Source organism: Ischnura elegans, chromosome X, assembly GCF_921293095.1.
Source record: "Ischnura elegans chromosome X, ioIscEleg1.1, whole genome shotgun sequence".
Classification (NCBI taxonomy): domain Eukaryota; kingdom Metazoa; phylum Arthropoda; class Insecta; order Odonata; family Coenagrionidae; genus Ischnura; species Ischnura elegans.
The window spans coordinates 69,775,427-69,797,174 of record NC_060259.1 but is presented as its reverse complement, the minus strand read 5'-3'; the positions used below and the strand labels follow the sequence as shown (position 1 = coordinate 69,797,174).

Genomic DNA, 21,748 nt, shown 5'->3' with positions numbered 1-21,748 from the left:
GCAAGTGTTTCTTTGCTTTGTGACCACATGCATTGCACAGTGTTTGTAACATGCATTGGGTCATTAAAATTTCAAATTTCTACGATTCTCCCTCCATTTTTAATATGTCCTGGGGATGGATTTAGATATTGTAGTCATGTGTTCACCGATAAATATTGCAGTTGAAGATGATCCTCAAATACTTGAAATGGTTCAGCCTATCAGAAGGTACATACATCGCCAATTATATGGTTAGGAAGGAAGAATTTTAGGGAAATACTCAAAATGATGAAGTAGCAAGGGAAATAAATAATGCTTATTGAGTAGGGTAGGATGATAGAAGAATATATTCAGAAAATCTGCCTCTTTTTAAAGCCAAAGATGACCTCCTTGTGGAGACGGTATGGCTTTATTGGGGTGTATAATTGTAATTGATCTAAAATCCTATGAGCTAAATTCATGCAATGAAATGAATACCAATGGGGATAGAAAACTCCCTCACCAAAGAGATAGAGTAATACACTACTGAAGATTGTCATTGGCACAATGATACAATTTCTAATATCACTGCAGGTGATTTACTGGCACCAACCCCACCTCAGTTACATATAAATTTCACTATCACATGTTGCAGATTTCCAATCCTTAAAATTGCCATCATGGAAAAATACCTGGCACCTCAGGTTACATTGCCAACAGGGTACCACAAGGTCGACGCAAGATAAGCAAGAAGTGGATCTTTTATGTGGAAGGCACTCGGGAATTGGGACTCTAATGATGTATGTTATTTTATGAGTAATATCTGTTATGTGGTCTTTCCCATTGCCATTCCTTGCAGCCCTAGGAAGTACCCAGGGATAAGAAAATAATAGATATGTAACAACAAAATAAATTTTTCTAATGTTCAACAAGTTCAAGCTGATAAACTAGTGTTGTGCAGTGAAAGTTTCAGTTGGTACAGCAGAAGACTGGTGTTGTCATGAGGGTGTCGGGGGAGGTTAGGATGGGGGGAATGGTGGGAGATTTAAAGGTAGGATATCTTTCTCCGTGCATGGAAAGGTCAGTTGATGCCGGCATGCCTATTTTGCAGGTCGATTTGTTTTTGGGGAAAAAATAATTCTCTGTTCCAGAATCAACTCAGGCCATTGGTTATTTCTGTGTTCCATGTAGAAAGTAAGTGGTTCTTGGGTGGATGAAATCTTAAAATATCGATGTAAGACCATGTCTGGAGATTGATGAAAGATTTGGAGTTTTTTTAGCAAAACCATTGTACCTATATCGCATTCATGTCCTTTAATGTAATCAAACATACATTTTCTAAAGCTGGGCATTTAAAATCTAACATTTTACAATGAGTAAGATCTTTAAATTTAAGAATTCAAGGAGGCACATCGCCTCTTCGGCTGACTGTGTGATGGTGGTGGGGCATGCCTTGGTTGGCCCCTTGTTGAGGAATTTGGGCCCTGTTTCCCCCAGGGGCATCTCCTCCTCCAGGAGTGGCAGCGGCATCACCGTGCGGGCCTGGTGTTGGCGGGTTGGAGATATTTTGCCGCTGCTGACGCTGAAGCGCCAGTTGGATAGCGGCAGCGTCTGCCCTTTCTTCTCTCACCCTACGACTCTGTTCTGTTTCAACCCTCGATGGTGGTGGTGCTCTCAAAGTCCTGCGTGGGGGGTGATTCCTATCGGACATCTGAAAGGCAGTGAGAATGAAATCTTAGCCAGCTAATCCTATAGAGATATTGATCACTCATGGATATTTCAACAAATGAATCTTCAAGTAATAAAATATTTTTTGCCCTATATGACAGGATCCAAAAATTGACCTTCATGTTAACCCACCAAGAGCTGTTTAATTATCAGGGCAGTACATGAGAATGCTGTGAAATTATGTTAACACTGAAATTGCACCAGGGTCAATTTGTTTCCTTAACCCTTTGAGTGCCAACCGATTTTCTAGGCACTATGCCATAACTGCCGAGGCATTTTTGCTGATTTTGCAGTAGGTTAGAAAAAAGAATTAGGTCTCAAAAACAAGTGAAGGTATATATTGAAAAAATTTTGGAAATCTTTATTATATGTGGTTTCACTTTTCTATTATATTTTTTGATGAATTTCTTGTAATATGAGTTAATTTAAAGAAAATAGTTAATGCTAAAATAAAATGAATATTGACAATAGAATCATAAGTTAATTATCAGCATCAAACAAGGGGAATACACGACCTTCGCGTCGACGATCGAGCTCAAATTTTGCGATTCGGTAGTTTATGGATACAAATGTAATATGCCGAAGCGAGACGACGCACTTCTCGTAAAATTCCGAGAAAAAAGCAATTAAAAATCGTAAAAAATGAAGGTACGCTATATAACCTGTTTTGATCGCCTATGTTAATCAGGTGGGCGACAGCCCACCTACTGCTCGGGCCCTGGGCATTACGTTACGCTCGGGCCCTGGGCAAATTGTGGCATTACGTCGTTAAATCTGGTTGATTGTTCAGGTGAGCCCAGAAATAGGGAAAACTCCAACGTCGGTCACAAGCTGGATCAGGGAAAAGACTCCACAAACAAGAAATCAGCTCACAAGAAAAAAAATGCCAAAAATAATTTACGAGTATTTTCGTTCAATATCTATTCCAAGTAGAGTATTCAAAATCAGAAGTATTACAGAAAACAATGAAGATAATTAATGATCCCATAGGAAACATTACCAACTAAATACCAGCAGTCAATTTTTCTAAATTGGTCATGTCCCACTAGCCATGCGTCCACGACCAGGGCCCGAGCAGAAGAGTAGGTGGGCACCTACCACACTACTCTCCTTCTCACTGGACGGGCGCCTATCCACCAGGCCACCGCGGTCGTTATGTTTAGCACTTGAATCCACTCGTTACAAAGGTCTCTTTGTCCATTTCATCTTTCTTTTCATTAGCGAAACTTTCTTCGCACTTACATCCCGATAACAACCAACAAAACTGAAGTATACATATACCAACCACTTCCACACACACATATTGATTATATTACCTGTAGATATGCATCAAATACTTTTTACAATTGTATTAAACATTTAGGTCACATAGTTAAAATATATATTTTTCTTTCTTGCTTTTAGTGTTAGGTTACAGAGAAGACATTAATGTCTAAAATACACTTTAGAGATTTGAATACTCTTTGAGAATATTTCTTGCCTCTTGACCTAACAAATTTAAATCCATGTTTTCAAAATTTTTAACAAAGGTACCCTCGTTTTTAACAATCTGTTGAATATAGGATGCCGTTATTAAACCCATAGCGTCCATCTTGTGGCTGGGAAAAAGGGTATAGTCAAGACATAAAATTTTTAAATCGCTAGTATATTTTTCTCCAAAGACATTCAGCTTTCTAAACATAGCTTTTACACCACACTATTTCTTTCTCACTTTTATACATGTAAAAAAATTGTGCTGTAAATCTTCTGTGACCTTAAATATTCACATAATTCTGAAGTGACCATACCAATTTTTTTGAGTTTTTCTTTTGTTATACTGAAATTATTCACCACGTTAAAAATTAATAATTTATTTTTCACACTGACATGTACCTTTTTGATGTTTTTCCACACTCTCTTACAGTTGAGTGTACCTTTGGTGGGATGGAGGCTCAATGATTGTGTATTAACAATCCCTTCCAGTAAGTTGGTATATATTGATTTTACATTTTTTAGTTTTTCCATGTCTACCTTTTCGAGAAATTTCATGGCATCTTTAATATATTTCTTAAAAATAGGTGTGTTCCCTAGGATGTTAATTGCCATTTTTGATAGGGCTTTTTCCCATGAACTTGCAAATTCTAAAGATTTAAACATGCCATTATAAAACAGAGCTGCTGCCTTGCTGTAAAAGTCAGTTTGGCCAATACCGCCTTCTCCCCATTTAAGTACAGTTTGATGACTAGCTAGTTTGAATACGAAAATGTTTGAGGACTTAACAATTTTAGCAGCTATGTGATTTGGCGGTGGCAGGACGTGGCACACATACCACATTTTACTTAAAAAACTGTTATTTAAAATGAGCACTCTTTGGATTAAGTTTAGCTGTCGCTCATGCGATTTGATACAAGCTCCCACCATCCTGTTTTTTATTTTCTCCCAATTATATTCCACAGTTCTAACTATATTTTTTTCCCAATGTATCCCCTTTTACAGTTTCCTTGCTTTCCCACAAGTCCGTTTTAAAACTTTCCTCACTGATTAAATTTAGATAGCAGGTTTTTTTACTTTTTATAGACATGCCACTAATGTTGGAATAACATGTCAGTATACTGTGGACCAATTTATGTTCTTTTGCGTCTTTGAGAATTATCGTTACATCATCCGCGTATGCTACGCATGGGATCTTAAAGGAATCAATTGTTAGTCCAATATTTCTGTCCTCTAACAGGTCTAGAAGGGGGTTCAATTGTAGACAGAAAAGGATCATCGAGAGGGAACATCCCTGTCTTAAGGACTTTCCCATTGGGATCCATTCCGTGTGCTCATTTACTCACTTCTATTGTGATATATGGGTCATAATATAGGGTGTTTATTGTGTCTATTATCCCTTTTGGGAAACCTATTTTCCTCATTACTGTATTTAAAAACAAAAGGTTGACTTTGTCAAACGCCTTCTCAAAATCTACTGCCAGGAGTTGTAGATTTGGCACACCTAAACTGTCCTTTGCAATTATTATGTCCCTTATTACTCTAGTTGCCGTGTTTATATTCTCTCCTTTTTTACTTATTGCGTATTGCAATGGGTGTATTATCTCATGTACTACGTTCATTATTTTATTCTTAATCATTTTCGCGAAAATTTTGTAATCTGTGTTTAGTATAGTAATTGGACGGTAGTCAGTTATTTTTTTTTGGCACTTCAATTTTTGGAATAAGTATGATCTTTCCTTCCCTTTGCGATCTTGATAGCTTTCCCTGTGCCACACAAAACAAAAAACAGTCAAACAAATCCGTGCAAATCGAATCACTGAAGCCTAAATAGAATTCTGAACCCAGTTCGTCATTTCCTGCAGCCTTTCCTTTTTTTAATTCCCTAATTGCCCTACTTATTTCCTCAATCCCAAAGTTTTCACTTAGTTTTTCTTTCCCTTCCTCTGTTAGCTGCAGTTTAGTTCTAAAGTCCCCGTGTTTGACTGTCTGTGCCGGTTCCAGATTGTCTTTAAAATATTTGTAAATAAATTGTTTTATTTCATTTCCTTCTGTCATCACCCGTGTTCCGTCTTCGCTTTCGATGCAGTTTATTCTGGTTTCCTTTGCTTTTTTTTTCCATTCACCAAATGGTAAAGCGATGTTATTTCCCCTTCCACATAATCGTTACAATTTTTTAAAGTCTTAAACTCTGTTTTCTCCTTTTCTAAATTATGGATTTTTTTTATTTCGTAGATTTCACCAAGGTCAGTGGAAGACATCAGACAGTCCCTTAAAACCTCCCTATAGAATTTTATTTTTTTATTTAATTCCCTTAATATCTTTTTTTCCTTAGCTATAAAATATTCTTTTGCCTTAATTTTCATTACTTCCCATTTTTTTTCAGGATTGAAGTTTTTAAATCTATTTCTCCATTCGGTCCATTTTTTTTTAATTCAAGACCTACTATGGGGGAAAAAGTATCCCGACAAAGTTTGTGCCGCCACTATCGCTCCGCGGGATAATGGGTTCCTTTCCAGTGGGATGTCATTCTTTGGTCAGTGAGGGAAATTCAAACAAGGCAAACCATTTCTTATCTTCGTCGTCCAAATACGCGACCGACTACCGAGTCTCCCGCAACCCAGAGCATGACTGGCGATGAACTCCGTAGAATTTGAGGTGCATTCGACGGCATCATGTGCGCGCATTGGAAACGCTCCTCTGAATTTTCCTTCGCATATCTCATCGAAACGACAAAAATCACTATGGGCCATAGCAAGCTTTCCCTTAACGTAAACAAGGCAGTCAACGAGAATATTCGATGGGCCACGCATTTGAATGCAGTTGGTTTTGAAGAAGTTTTAGCTTTTCCGGAAGGACTGCCGTGCACATTGCCAGAACGCGTCGGAGAAGACCTCCACCTGCGAAAAGACCGGCTAGTTCCTAGGTTTACAACCGGAGATGTTGATGCTGACAATAATACATCAAACTGCTGCTGAGATTTCGAATTTAATAAAAGGAGAGACATTGTCCCAAGTGAAGTGTGAATTCATTGGAGTATATTTTTCGTCCACATTAATTTAGATATTTTATTTGACCCTTATCTATTGTCAAAAGTAATTTGACACCAAAATAGCATGCAGTTTTAATTTTACAAAATTGGTTTCCCAATACATTAAAAAGAAAGTGAGGTATCAAATTGCAGAAAATAAAGTTTTTTTGCCACTGGCTAGGAAAAAATATGTTAATTTTGTTTTGCGATTTATGGAATTCAACTCGAAAAATTGTGTGTCTATTAAATTTGTAGCAATCATGTGCATATCATTGAGGAAATTTTCAATCGCAATTGACACACTAAAACCTTTTAAAGTGATAATTGTCTAAGGCGTATTTTTCGCGCTGATTCCGAATCTGTGCTTAGATTCTTTCTATCACATTTAGTTTCTTTAGGACAGCTTAATGTATATTTTTGCTTTTACGAAAGTAGTAATTTAATTCATTTATGCATCGTGAGAAAGTGAGTGTGTATGAGATAGTGTAAATAAAACTTTCCTGCCAAAACATGTTGTCCTACGATGCCATGCGTTCCTATTCTGTCAAGCTATGTTTAAAATTGTACTATCTTATCGTTTTGTTCAAAGCAATGCTGCCTCAGCTGCAGCTCCAAATCAGCATGTGACCAGCTGTAGGAGTGAGAAGATGTTTGATTTCTCTGAAGATAGTAGAAGATAGACTTTTGTTGCTCGCAAGAAATTACAGCTTCTTACAACGTAATCGCTGAGAAGTGGCTTAGCTTTAATCAGAATTTAGGCATAGATAGTGTGTGAACCATCCTAATGACTTTTATTACGTATACGGTGAAATTACTTTTAAGGCTCAAAGGTGGAAAATTACTCCCTTTTTCAGACAGGGCTATAAACTTTATTTTGACTGCCTGTTGGGTGGCCAAGATAAAGAATGGGATCCCCATGTGTTTTGTGGCACCAATGTAGAGCTTCTTACTGGTTGGTCAAAGGGAAAACGTCATAAGGAATTTGCCGTCCCCATAATTTGGCAGATCATTGTTCAGACTGTTATTTTTGTTGAAAAAATGAAAGGAATTACAACGAAGTCAAAACACACTGTAAAAAATCCAGACAACTTTGAACCAGCGATACTACCGTTCCCTCACTCCGAAAATTTACAAGTGCCGAAACCAATGGAGTATGTTAATTAGGGATGAGTCGATTCCACTTTTTTTCGATTCCGATTCCAATTTCGATTCCTTCAAATCGATTCCCGATTCTCGATTCCGATTCCATCGATTCTTACTCTTTTAGCAGGTGGGATTTTGATTTATCTGTGGTATTGCTGTCATTAAAATTTAAGAATTGAATGGAATAAAATAACTAGGGATGGACAGATCCAGGATTTTTGGAGCCAGATCTTTCGAATCGGATATTTTTTAATCCAAATGCATTTTCAAATTCCTGCGATTTCACAAAGTCATTATTCAATTTTATTGTGGGTACATACAATCAATGGAATGCTTTTAAGATTTTCATACACATTTTAATATTTTTATAAATTAAAAATTATTTTATGGGCTTTCAAGTTGTTTTTTAAAAACAACTTTACATACACAGGGCCTAAACTGTTACGCTTGGGTTTGGAAATGAAAATAGGAAAAATCTTAGGATGAACCACTGACCAGTGGCGTAGCGAGAGGAATATAAATATAAAAAACACAATTACTTTCCTTCATAAAAGGAAACAAAATATTTAAAAATCATGAATTTACAAAAATGAAAAAAATGAATCTTTGAAAAATGAAGTTTTTCTATTATGAAGGGCGTTAAAATTAGTTTGAAACCCTCTCCTTGGAACCCTGTTGTTTAAAAATTTTCCCCCTGGTTTTGGATCCCCCCTTAACAAAATTCCTGGGTACCCCCCTGCCATCGACTGAATTCCAATATTCCTCACGCACGTTTCCCCCGAATTTTACTTTCTCATCACTTACGGACTTGTGTTTCATCCGAAAATGCTTCAGTATGGTGAGGTGGATTTAGCACATCCTCAGGATAACTTACGCCACAGTGCACGCACATGGCATTCATTGGTTCTCCTTATCTCAGTGGAAATGTTTACACGCAAGACATTTTTATCGGCGTATCATTAAATTGAATTGCAACTGTGCAATTAGCAACACAAGTAACAGTATTTAAAACGGCATTAACGTCATGTGTGACGAGGTGCTCAACCGCTTAGCATGAGGAAGAAGTGGGCAGCAGAAGCACGTAAAGGAGAGGTGGAGGGGTGGCGTAGCCAGGAATTTCGTTCGGGGGGATTCAAAACCAGGGGGGAAATTTTTTAAAAAACCGGGCACTAAATAATGGGTTTTAAACTAATTTAAACACTTTTTATAATCGAAAAACTTAATTTGTTAAAGAAAAATTTTGTAAATTCCTGATTTTTCAATATTTTGTTTTCTTTTGTGAAGGACAATAACTGTGTTTTTATATTTCGGGGGGTGAGGTCCGGACCATCCCCATGGCTACGCCACTGGGAAGGAGCACGTGAAGGAGAGGTGGAGAGGAAGGAGCCCGCTCCCTCCGTATTTCAAACAACAAGGCTACAAATGAGGGAGTCGGGCGAAGAAATCAGATCTTGCTTCAGTGGCGTCGCGACGCGTCGTTGCCTTCAAAGCGAAGCCGGGTGCGCTACGTGATATATGTAGTTCGCGTTTCCAATCCGTCTGTCGCGTCACGGGGCCGTTGTGCTCCGCCCGATTATGCAATGCATGCAGGGCCGGAACTAGCCTTACATTTACGACGAAAATAATAAGAAAAGAGAAATGAGGGACTGGAAACCAAAATTTAAATACAGTGAAAGGAAGAAATGACGGGGGTGGAAGAAAATAAGGAAGGGAATCCCGCCTTACCTTGGCTTCCGCCCGAACTCTCCACCCCATGCGTCCGTCCACCACTTGATTCTCGTCAGAGCTTCGACGAGATAAACGCTCTTCGCCTTGAACTCAGGCGAACGAAAGCTGTCGTCTTCGCCCGGACCCAAGCGAATGAATGAATACCGGTGCCGCAGGCCAGCACCGTTCTTCCGGTGCTGCTCAAGCCCTCTTTAGGCAAAAAAGTACGGCACAAAACAAAAAAACCAAGGCAGGCGGGAAAAAGAAGAAAAGAGGGAAATTCAAATGGAAGAAAAGAAGGCATAAGGCTGTTCCGGCCCGAACATACCGCCCACCTGAATTTAGCAAAAATTCACCTCTTTATAACGAAAACTGAAATAAGCTGCGTTCTTAGTCCTATCCTAAGAGTTGGGTTTGGGATACTATAGCTTCACTTCCAGAGGCCCATCTGGAAGACTTACTACAGGACTCAGGTTAGGCCGTGGATAGGGAATTAGAAGGAATAAGAATGTTAAAAACGAAACTAACGCGCAACTAGCGAGAAAAAAAAATCTTATATCCGATCTCACAAGTGCTCTACCAGATATAATCCAAAATTTTCTGACGATTAATGCCTCTACCATTCGAGGTCCCCCGTGCAGAGATGCAAAGTGATAATGTCGCACAATCAATCTAGAGAGATGACTCTCTTTAGGCAACAAAACAGGTTGTTTTTGTGATTGAGGCAATGCGGAATTAATGAGCCTGCCGCCCACCCTGAGGATTCCTTGATCATCAATAATAGGAGATAAACGAGCAAAAGTAGAATGAAGACACTTGTTTCTAGAGATAGAATGGAGGACATTCTTGAAATGACATTTCTGAACCAGTTTTATGATGAGGTTAAGAGATTCGGTCCATTCAGATTCCAAAATAAGAAGATTGGATGGTCGCTGCACTCCCTTACAACCAGAGATAAATCTACGCACAAATACAACTGTTCGTATTAATTTCAAGTAGCAGGAGTACGCCTTCATCCAATGACATGAACATCCCTTTTCATCTTGGATGGCCCCTGCCCATTGCACTTGAATCTTAACCTCCGGTAGATCATTTGCATATTTACTTTCCGAAGGTATAGATGGCCACTTTGATTCATCCTCCCTTAGAAATTCCGGACCTGACCAATATAAGTCACATAGCAGCAACTGATTTGGCATCATTCCCCTCGAAACACAATCCGCTGGATTGTTGGATGATTCAATATGTCTCCACGAAGAACTGGGAATTGAAGCCGTAATTTTAGTGATTCTGTTAGCAACAAAGGTCTTTAATAAATGAGGTGACATTCGCAACCACGCCAACACAATCTGAGAATCGGTCCAGGCATATATTTTGAGGATCTGAAGTCTTTTGTCCAAAAAAGATGACAAACGGGATAGAAGCTTAGATAATAAATACGCTCCCATTAACTCAAGCCTTGGAATAGATAAAGTTTTCAAGGGAGCAACTTTACTTTTAGCTGCAACTAGATGAACATTAATTTCTGATTCTGCGATCGTTCTTATATACACCACCGCACCGTAGCCGCGCTCCGATGCATCACAGAATCCGATCAGTTGCGCCTCAGAAGAAGACCGTGGAAATATATATCGAGGAAACTTTATCTGCTGCAACAACTGACTCTGCGAGACAAAATTATCCCATTGATTCTTAATGACTTCTGGAAGGGAATCATCCCAAGATAATTTTTCATTCCACAGGGATTGCATCAAAACTTTAGCCCATAAAGTTACGGGAGACAAAGCCCCAATCGGGTCAAAAATTCTGGCAATGTTCGAAAGCAGCTTTCTTTTTGAATTGACCACCGTATCAAAATTGACATGATAGGAAAAAGTATCGGATTTTGGTGACCAGTACATTCCCAAAACTTTTAAAAGGCAAACATCGCTCGAATCAAAATTTAAAATTGATACCTGTTTCTCCTCGGGAATATGACTTAACAATTCCGGAGCATTGCTTGCCCATTTTCCAAGAGAAAAGCCTCCTGATAAAAGCAAGGAAATTAATTGCTTTTGCAAATTTAGTGCCTCTGCAATCGAGCTCGCTCCCGTGACGATATCATCAACATATGTGTCATGAAGAAGCACCTTTGAGGCTAACGGGAAATTTTGTCCTTCATCACTGGCGAGCTGATGTAGAGTTCTGATCGCTAGAAAAGGTGAAGAAACAACTCCGTAGGTCACCGTATTCAATTCATAATCCAATAATGAGGACGATGGATCCTCTCGGAAGACAACGTGTTGATAGGTGCGATGGTCGGGATGTAACGATATTTGTCAATACATTTTCACAATGTCGGTAATAAACGCGACCTTATGCGTCCTAAATCCAATTAAAAGGTCAAAAATGTCCTTTTGAAGTTTGGGACCAGTTTCTAAGACGTCATTTAGTGAATTACCGAGTGATGTCTTCGCCGAGGCATCGAAAACAACACGTATTTGACCGCACTGAGAAGCATCCTTAAACACGGCATGATGGGGCAGATAATACGATCCGGGACTCGTAGACCTGGACATATGTCCCAGCGACTCGTACTCGCTCATGAATTTATGGTACTCGCCTTTTAAACGCGAGTTCCTTGACAATCTGCGCTCCGTGTTCATCCAGCGCGTGATAGCATATCCATGAGAATCTCCCAGAGTGGGAGGACATGCCTTAAATGGCAACATAACTTGATATCTACCGTCAGACATACGACGATGCGTATTTTGAAACCCTACTTCGCATTGCACGTCTTCAGGTCTCGGTAGAATTTCGACCTCCACTTCTTCCACTTCCCAAAACCTTTTCAGTTGATTAAGAAGAAGTGTCTCCCTCTTACCAATAGCCAGCGAAAGTACCTGAGAAGGATTCTGGGGGGCAATGGTTGGATAACTTCCCATTATAACCCAACCGAACACAGAATTCATAGCTATCACATTTGCGTAAGACAATGATTTCCGCCCACCAAGAAGAATCCTAGGAAATAAATCCATGCCCAATAACATTTCTACAGGGGCCGGTCTATCGAACTCGGGATCTGCGAGACGCAAATGTGCAAATTTTTTGAAAAGATAGAGCGGGATAGGAGTTGTTGGAAGTTCATTTAAGACCTCCGATACTACAACTGACCTCGTGGTCAGTACGGGGGTTGACGTATGCCTTGGAGATAAAGAGCATAAAACCTGACCGTTGGGTTGCTGCAGGGGAACATGCGCTAAGCCAAATAGCTCGCCCTCGTAAGCGGAGATGGGCAAAGATAATCGCCTTACCGCCGAGGACGAAATAATGGATAACTGCGAGCCCGGATCTATTAGAACTCTGATACGCTCCCACGCCCCATTACTAGCCTGAATCAAGGCAACCGCTGTGCCTAGAATAGTCGAATGCTGCCGATCACTCCGAGTGCATGACGATATGATAGCAGGGGGTATGGATGAGGTGGTAGATGTTTTTGACAAGGAAATACCCTCTTGACTATCGTCACGCAATCCGGTGGAAACCTTTCCTGCGTCATTCGCGCCGACTGAGTTCCCATCTTCGGCAGAATTATGTAAAGACGTGTGGTGATAGCGTTTACATCTTTGACAGCGCATACCTCTTGCTTGACACTTGGGAGCCCAATGACCCGGCCTTAGGCAATTGAGACACAGCCCTTTTGAACGCACAAAGGTTGAACGTTGATTACAACTCATTTCAATGAAACGTGGACATTTAAATAAAGGATGCAAAGAAGAACACAATGGGCAATTATCACGTTTCTCTGAATAATTAGACATCCTTGAAGAGGCTTCGTTGGCTGAAACTGGCAGAGAAAATTTAAATCTACCTCGAGAATTCGTGGAGGTAAATTTAGAAACCGATCCACTTGATGTTTGCAGAATTTTAATTCTTTTCTTTACAAAATCAATTAGATTTGTTACAGAAGGGAACATGTTTCCACTCAGCGATCCTTCAAACTGGGATAATATCTCAGAATTCAAAACTCGAGCGGCTAAGCGGAATAAAATAAATTCTCCCAAATCTGGAATATTCAGGGTCCCTAAGGCCGCATACATTTCTGCAAATGTTGTCACGAATTGTTGTAACTCTGCTTGATTATTAGAAATTTCTGGAAACGACAACATTTTGTCCAAAAATGAAAATCCAAGAATGCGAGGATTATCATAAAAATCGTTTAATTCTCTCCAGGCGGATGGATAATGAGCTTCGCCAAAAGGTACAGAGGCAATTATTGCCAATGCCTTACCTTGGAGAGAAGATTTAAGATAGGAAAATTTTTCAATGGCGGATATATCATTCCGGTAATGCACCACCGATTTAAATATATCGCGAAAAGCGGGCCATTCAGAAAACAACCCCGAAAACTTCGGAACATCAATGGCTGGGAGTTTACATTTTTGAGATTGCACAGGGGCTTCCCCGTCCACATCGCTCGTGGACGCCCTCAATCCATCAGAAACAGACAAAATAAAATAATACTTCTCCTCGAACTCCTTTGCCAAAACGGAATCTATCTTATACACGTCCGCGCGATTGCAATTATTGCAGTGCTCAAAAATTGCCAAATTTTCATCTAAAAAACCACGATAAACTTCCTTTAGACTAGAACACCTGGCAGAAAATACGCCAAAATTAGGATGCTCCCTGACTCGCCCCTGGTATTCACTCAACTGACGTGCCAAATCATACGCGACCGAAAGAGTGGCTTTGAACTGGTCCCGTTTGAATCGCAGAAGGGATAGACGCGATTCGAAATTCTGTCTCGTGGTTATTTCACTTTCTGGCATGATTGCACTAAACGCACTAAATAAATTAAAATAAAATAAAGCCTAATGATTTCCAAATCTGTCCCGGGTTTCGGCACCAAAAAATGTCGCGTCACGGGGCCGTTGTGCTCCGCCCGATTATGCAATGCATGCAGGGCCGGAACTAGCCTTACATTTACGACGAAAATAATAAGAAAAGAGAAATGAGGGACTGGAAACCAAAATTTAAATACAGTGAAAGGAAGAAATGACGGGGGTGGAAGAAAATAAGGAAGGGAATCCCGCCTTACCTTGGCTTCCGCCCGAACTCTCCACCCCATGCGTCCGTCCACCACTTGATTCTCGTCAGAGCTTCGACGAGATAAACGCTCTTCGCCTTGAACTCAGGCGAACGAAAGCTGTCGTCTTCGCCCGGACCCAAGCGAATGAATGAATACCGGTGCCGCAGGCCAGCACCGTTCTTCCGGTGCTGCTCAAGCCCTCTTTAGGCAAAAAAGTACGGCACAAAACAAAAAAACCAAGGCAGGCGGGAAAAAGAAGAAAAGAGGGAAATTCAAATGGAAGAAAAGAAGGCATAAGGCTGTTCCGGCCCGAACACCGTCTCTAATTGTTTGAGGGGTTAATGCTGCGCTTGTTTCTTTGAAAATTATGCTGTTTGGACAATCAGTAAAGTGTAATTTTAGAATTGTAGATAGAAAACTGAGTGGCAATCAATTAGAGCTGAAAAATAAACAGAAATATCGTCAGGAATGCGTCTCGTTTGGTCTAATTCTTTTTTAAATCCCGTGCATATCATCTAATTGTCGAAGCTATCAAGATATTTTCGGGCCCAAAAAGTCACTCTCCTAGTATTTGTAGTCTAGAAACAGAGAATTGAAGCAGGTAGGCCAAAAAAGGTCAGTTGGTGAGGCGAGTTAGGGATGAAACACGCTTCAATTGTTTTTATGTGATTTGATATTTTCCTTAGAAGACAATGATTTTTGGTCCATGTGATTTCGGATACAAAAAAAAACAACAAAGGCACGGGCTGGTGGACGGCCGAGGGTGGTTTTCTGAAATCTGCGACGTAGTTACTTTTGACGTGGTTATTATCCTACGGCGCTGAAATTCCTCCTATGATTGTTCAATCTCTTGGGAAGAGTCACACTATGTGCCAGTCGTATTTTGCCTTTTTTATTTTCTGGCTGAAAATCCTGGCCACGGCTGAAATTCTACTCGCAACCTCTGCGAGAGCTTTCAAACAAAACGGTTCATGAGTAGGACAAGAATCGCATGCGACGACGCATTCGAAGAGAGAATCGGAACTCTTTCCACCCTGATGGGGCGTTGCATTCACTGAATCTATTATTTAAAATTTCGGATCCAGATCCGATGTCTTCCGCGACTTTGGATCCGATGTATCCGATGAAGGGCAATATCCGCGGATATTTGGATCCGAGGTATCCGATCCGACCATCCCTAAAAATAACAATAGCCGCGGTGGCTACATTCTCGTTTGGCCGCGGTGGCTAAACAAGAATGTAGCGTTCATTGCGTCCATACACACTAGAGCAGCCTGGCGGGTGCGCGGTGGCGGCCGAACGCAACCTGTCGAGTCCGCCCGGAGGCCGCGGCGGCTTATGCCAAGCAAGTATCAACTTCCTCAAGGGTTGCATTGATGAAACTGGGCTATACAAACGCGAATGTGTCTAATTTTTTTTATTATTGACGCAGACGCGTGTTAGTCTAAAAAAGTTACGTATATAAAAAAACCCGCTCTCAGCGCGTATTTATAAGAAACTTTTTTCACAGGAAAACTCGCTCTCTGCACGTTTTTATTATCATCAGACTTCAAATATCATTCGAAAATAAAAAAAATATATTTCGATCTATTATACTTCAAAATTGGTGGTCGAGATGAATTCTCCGAATGTGATTCATAATCGCAATACTTTGATTTGCCGTGACCAGCGGCTAATAAAAGAACGGAAAACGCATGCATTGCTTCCCGATCCCGAGGTTTCCAATTTTTTTTTCTCTTAGAGTTGCCCATGATCACGCGCCATTTCAGGGTTCGTCGGTTTGTCGCTCTTGCCGACATTTTCATGTTTCCGAGGCCGCTTAGGTATGTTAGTCGCAGCACCCGCGTGCCGGGCGTATCCTCCGCGCGGGCAAGGCTGACACTGACAAACTTATAGTCTATGCTCAAAACATTTATCTTCCTGGAATCGATGGAATCGGAATCGACTTTAGGCGATCGATTCTCGATTCCGATTCCGTGCCCGAGAATCGGTGGAATCGAGAATCGACATTTGGAATCGACTCATCCCTAATGTTAATCCTAGAAAATATTCAGAAAGTTATCAAGAACATGATAATGAAGGATTCGGAAACTCGAAGGACCCAAATTTTGGACAGAGTAAATCTGCTGGACCTCATTTTATGACGCAAGAGGATTTAAATGATCTACTTCACGATTTAAATTTTATCCTGAAAGCATGGTAAAATATTAGGATCACGATTTAAGGGTTGAAAATTGTTGGATCCAAATTCGAAACTTTTGATGTCCCGCTCTCGCCATGACGAATTTGATTTGGTTTCTTCACCAAAACAGATTTGCTTTTTGCAATGATGTTCTCTCTGTTATGGATACTCTTAATTTCGAATTAATCACAGATGATTAGCGTTTGCTCATTTATTCCTCCTAAGTTATTTTAAAGGCTAATCTCTTACCTAATGGCAATGAGCTCCCATCAATACTGTTAACTCATGAAACTGAAATGAAAGAATCTTACGAGAATATGCAGTTACTTTTAGAAAAAAATCACTACCAAAATATACATGGAAAATTTGTGGCCACTTAAAGTAATTGCAATGTTACTAGGATTACAGCTTGGCTCTACGAAATGTTTTGCTTCATCTGCGAATGGGATATCAGGGATAGAAAAAAATGTTGCTTGAAAACAATGCGTCCGGAACGTAAAGAACTCGTCCCTGGATCCAAAAATGTCCTTTTTCAACCTTTGGCTGATCCAAAAAAATATTCTTTTTCCTCCTCCTATTAAATATGGACTTTTTTCAATTTTGTTGAAGCCATGGACAAATATGGTGCTGGTTTTACTTACTTGAAACAAAAAGTCGTTCAATTAAGTGAGATCAAATAAGGAATATGTATTGGGCCACAGATTAGGAATTGAAGGTTACAGAATTTCAATAGCAAGTGAGATCAATGGAGAAAAGCGCGTGGAACGCATTTAAAAATGTATCGGGACATTTTTTAGGAAATATCATGGCAGAAAATTATCATGACCTGGTGGCTATGTTAATAAAATTAAATCGTACCAAAATATGGGCTGCAATATGAATTTTAAAATCTATTTTCTCGACTCAAACCCTGCCTTTTTCCACCAAACCTAAGCGCTTTTAGAGATGAACAAAGAGAGGGTTTCGAACAAGATATTTTACATTTGGAAAAATAGAACCAAGGAAATTTCAGCAACATGTTATCAGATTACTGATTGACACTGAAAAGGAACTTACCAGATGCTAAATATATAAGAAAATCCTACGAAAGTACCTATTTTTCACATTTTTAAAATCACGATTTATTTGCTTAAATATTCTTGAATCCTTATTTAGTTCGGTTGTCCTAAAGAAAGTAGACATGATAGAAAATATCTGAGCCGAGATTTGGAAACAGGACGAAAAGCACCTCAAGGATCATCCAACAACATCTCTAGGTTAGAAAAAAGTTTTTTGTTGACCAGTGTATTTAGGGTAATTCCTGATGCTCAAAATCGCTCCTCGCCCTTGCTGCCTTGCAGATTACGTCTAGCGAATATTTATCCCGTAAATTTTCAGAGACGAGAAAATGAGGATGTGGAGATGGGCTTTCAGTGAATTTTATTACGAGTGCCGGAGTAGGAGCGAAGAAGGAAAGGAAATGAGGGTTAGAGTGAGATAGCGGGTAAAAGTAAGGCACTATTCCTAGGGATATCAAATGCGCCATCATTGTAGAGAGGAGTACGAAATACGTTCGAGACTCGGTTCGAGGCAGGCAAATTCACCGTCACGACCTTGGTGGCTGAAAAAAAGACCGTATTTGAATTTCCCTCGTCTCTTTCCAAGGATTATATACTGTTAGAAAGGGAACCCATTCTCCTGCGAAGCGATGGTGGCGGCACAAACTTTGTTGGGATACTTTTTTCCCCCATAGTACTTCCTCATCACTAAATAGATTTACATTAACCCTAGATTTATGTTTCCCCTTTCTGGTGTTCGTTCTATTATTACTGTTCAGAGATAATATTAAAATATTGTGATCACTACAAGAGACTGGGAATGACTCCTGACCTGTTATTGTGATGTCCGTTTTGCTTTTTATATAGAATCGATCTATTCTCGTCGCGTAGTTGTTAGTTATTAGTGTATACTTGACTCTATATTCCTCTAAAACTAGGTCATTTACATCTAGAGCATCGAAGACACTTAACATTTTTTTCAAGTCCGTATTCACTGGGTAGATAACTCTATCCAGGTTGTTCAGGGTATCTTTAACATCTACTATAGCATTGAAGTCACCACCTAATATACACTTTTCCTGAAAATGATACATATAATGACATAATATTTCATTATAGAATACTCTCCTTTCTGCCGCCAGCTTACTCCCAGATGGGGCATAGACATTTATAATCTTAAACATGTAAAAATCAGCTATTAGAATGCGGCCATCAGGGCTATAAATATCATTTTTTAAACACAGATTCTTTATAAACATTAGGCTTGTGCCGCGTTTACCTTGCGAGTTTATTAGCACCTTAATGTCCTTTCTCAACCAATATTCTGATGGTATCACCTCCTGTAACAATAGGACATCGATATGGTTTTGTTGTAAACATAGAAAAACTTGTTCGATTTTTCTTTTCGATGTTATTCCGCATACATTTAGAGTTGCTATTTTACATGTCATTTTTAAGTTTTTTATTTAGTAGTGACGTTTTTTTTCACTCCCGTGACTTTTGCGCTGTAGTCTTTCCTAAAATATTCTTTCGTAAAAGACGTAGAAGCATTGTCCCTCCCCTTCCGCCTAGCCCTCTTCTTTGTTCCCGTTGCCTTACCCCGATCGTCCTCGCTTTTACTTTCCTCCCCTATTTCCTCACTCATACTTTCGGGTCGCTCTCCTTGACTGAAATCGACCGTCCTTGGCTTATCCGCCGGGTCATCGGCTGCGGGCGGCCCAGCAAGGACTTCCGCATCCATTCCCTTGTTGTTTCCCTCACTTAACCCCCAGTCTATTTTTTTGGGCCTTTCTTCCGCTTCACTCAACACTACTAACTCCTCCCCCTCACTTTGTTTATCTGCCACGCGGTTAAACAGGGACCTGCTTTTCACTGTTGTTCGATTTGAGTATTATTTGCTTATTCTCCGCTTTGAATTTTTTCACAGTTTGGGCTTTTTCACTATCCCGCACACGTTCATCGTCTGAGCTCTCAGCTGATTCACTGTTGCCCGTGGACGACCTTTCCCTTCCTTCCCTCGCACCGCGCACACCTCGTCTATTCTTCTTTTTTCTTTCACTCCCTCCCTTATTTCCACTTTGTTCATCAGTCCTCCCCTCCCTTGACCCAGTTTCAGCCACTACAGAGTCATTCGTCTCTAGGTCGTCACCTTCCTTTCCCCCTAATTCCTTTAACTGCGCGTGGCTCCCCTCTATGTCCATTAAATCCTGTTCTGTTATCGCTTTAACCAGGGACGCCGACTTAGCAAAAATATTGGGGGGGCCCAAACCGGGGATCTTTCCCCGGGAAATTTATAAGTAGTGAGTTTTAAGTTTTTTTAAGCATTTTAGAAGAGTCATATGATCAACATTAGAACACTGAGAACTCTAATCTCGATATCTGGACACTCCGGGGAAAATCGACAAGCCTGACACTTTTTTCCTCACACCCATAACGAATTATTGAGGGGGCTCGGGCCCCCTCAAGCCCCATGGAGTCGGCGCCACTGGCTTTAACTGCTTCACTATATCCCCGTTTTATCGGATTAATTAGGTTGGGACAGTTAACCCTAAGGTGATCTGTACCCCCGCACCTGGAACAGGTAATTATCTGCCCTTCGTAGTGGATAATCGCCCGCTCACCTGCTATGTTGAGGTAGCTGGGAATATTCTTTTCCACTATCATCTTAACGGTTCGATTGCCGTTTTTTAATTTAAACTTATGTTCCCCCCCCCCCATTTCGCCTCCAAATACGATAAGATTTTCCCGTAATCCTTCATCACCTCACACACCTCGCGCTCTGTAACTTCAAAGGGGAGCATACATACCCGAACATACGTTGCACTCTTGGCTGCAGGCTCCATCGTTGCCACTCCTCTTTTCTGCCTCTTCGAGGGGAAGGGCAGCTCTCCCGGGTTGTCCATCAGGATCCTCTGCAAAATCTCCTCACTTCGGACTTTCAGGAAGGCTGTCCTCCTGAATGGGCCAAATTGAAGACCTATGACGTCTTCCTCCTGTACCTGTAGCTCTTCGGACATGAACGTCATCACCTCGTAACTGGTGATGTCCGTTGTCGCGTTAAAGTTAATCTTAATAGTATTAATTCTTTCCCTCGGCATCGTGATAAGTTGTCGTTCGCGTTTCCGCGCTCGTACAGATGCTTTTCACTTCGAAAACTTAGCGTTATTCAGCGCTTCGCGATCGCGAGAAAAAAAAAACAGAACACAATCGGTTCCTCCCGAGATCGAGCCCAGGCAAATGCCGAGGCAAACGCCGGGCAGGAAAACTCTCGCCTTCGGTAAACTCGGCCGAATTACAATTCAACGGAGCGATCCGCACACACGTCTGACAGGTGTGGCCGTTGGCGAGCTGGGCTGGCTGGCCTGTTGAGGCAAGGGGGTGACAAAACTGCGATATATCTTATGGAAAACCTCTTTTGTTTTGATTTTTCTGGAGCCCCAGTGGTCCAACGGCCTACCCAACATAGAGGCGCTGGTGTAGCCTGTTTTCCCGGGCAGTCTGCTGGGCAGTAATAAACTGGGGGCTGCCATATTGAATCTCGTTGTAAACAAAGGTGATATTGAGGCTTATTGATAGTTATTAGTGTTAACTGCAGACTTTTTTATTGCTTACAAGGTCCCTTACGATTTTGGAATGTGCTCGATGAAGGATACGAGTGTCAATGATCTTGGTTATTGCTAAACTGCATGGCTATGAAATGCATTTGGTGATGAATATGTGAGTAATTCTGTTTCCTTCATTATTTCATTTTGATTTCAACCTGTGATTAGTTAACCTTTTCTCATGTTTTCAAAATTTCATGGTGTCTTGTATTCCTTATATTTCAATATGTTTTTCATCAATCCCTTCTCGCGTATATAAAGAACTAGCCTCAGAAATTGCCCATTACTTGCAGTTAATATTCAGTAAATCCATCAAGCAACACGAAGTACCTAATGACTGGAAAATCGCTAATGTAACGACAATATTTAAAAGTGGAGACAAGGAACAGCCATCTAATTACAGGCCGATATCTTAAACGTCCATCTCTTGCAAAGTCCTTGAACACATCGTAGTCAGTTCGGTAATGAAACACCTAAACGCGCAAAACTTATTAATGGGAACTCAACATGGATTCAGGAAAAGCAGATCGTGCGAAACTCAGTTAGCGCTTTTCGCCCACGATATTTTAGTCTCCGGGGAAGACAACATTCCAGTAGACGCGATTTTTCTTGATTTCAAAAAGGCATTTGATAAAGTACCCCACGGAAAGTTAATAATAAAACTGAAATCTTATGGTCTAGACGAAGATGTCATTTCCTGGATTAGAGAATTTTTGAGTGACCGCGTCCAAAGAGTAGTATTAGACGGTGCAGTCTCCAATGAGGTTAGAGTCACTTCTGGCGTTCCTCAGGGTAGTGTCATTGGCCCACTCCTATTCC

The 21,748-nt window shown here is 40.6% G+C and overlaps 1 protein-coding gene across 1 annotated transcript; it reads right to left on the bottom strand.

Annotated features, from left to right (window-relative positions):
• Nucleotides 1-1,253: 1,253 nt before the first annotated feature.
• Nucleotides 1,254-20,647, bottom strand: LOC124171641. The gene is made up of 2 exons (XM_046550852.1): nt 20,135-20,647; nt 1,254-1,669 (listed from the first exon to the last, which is right to left on the bottom strand). The coding sequence occupies exons 1-2, from the start codon at nt 20,423-20,425 to the stop codon at nt 1,358-1,360; spliced, it is 603 nt and encodes a 200-aa protein (XP_046406808.1). The 5' UTR covers nt 20,426-20,647; the 3' UTR covers nt 1,254-1,357.
• Nucleotides 20,648-21,748: the final 1,101 nt, after the last annotated feature.

Excerpts from the sequence above, each read along its gene's own strand:
- LOC124171641 (XM_046550852.1), bottom strand. The coding sequence starts at position 20,425 with ATGCCGAGGGAAAGAATTAATACTATTAAGATTAACTTTAACGCGACA. Across the intron at positions 1,670-20,134 it reads AGAGTGCAACGTATGTTCGG|ATGTCCGATAGGAATCACCC; the intron begins GTATGTATGCTC and ends ACTGCCTTTCAG.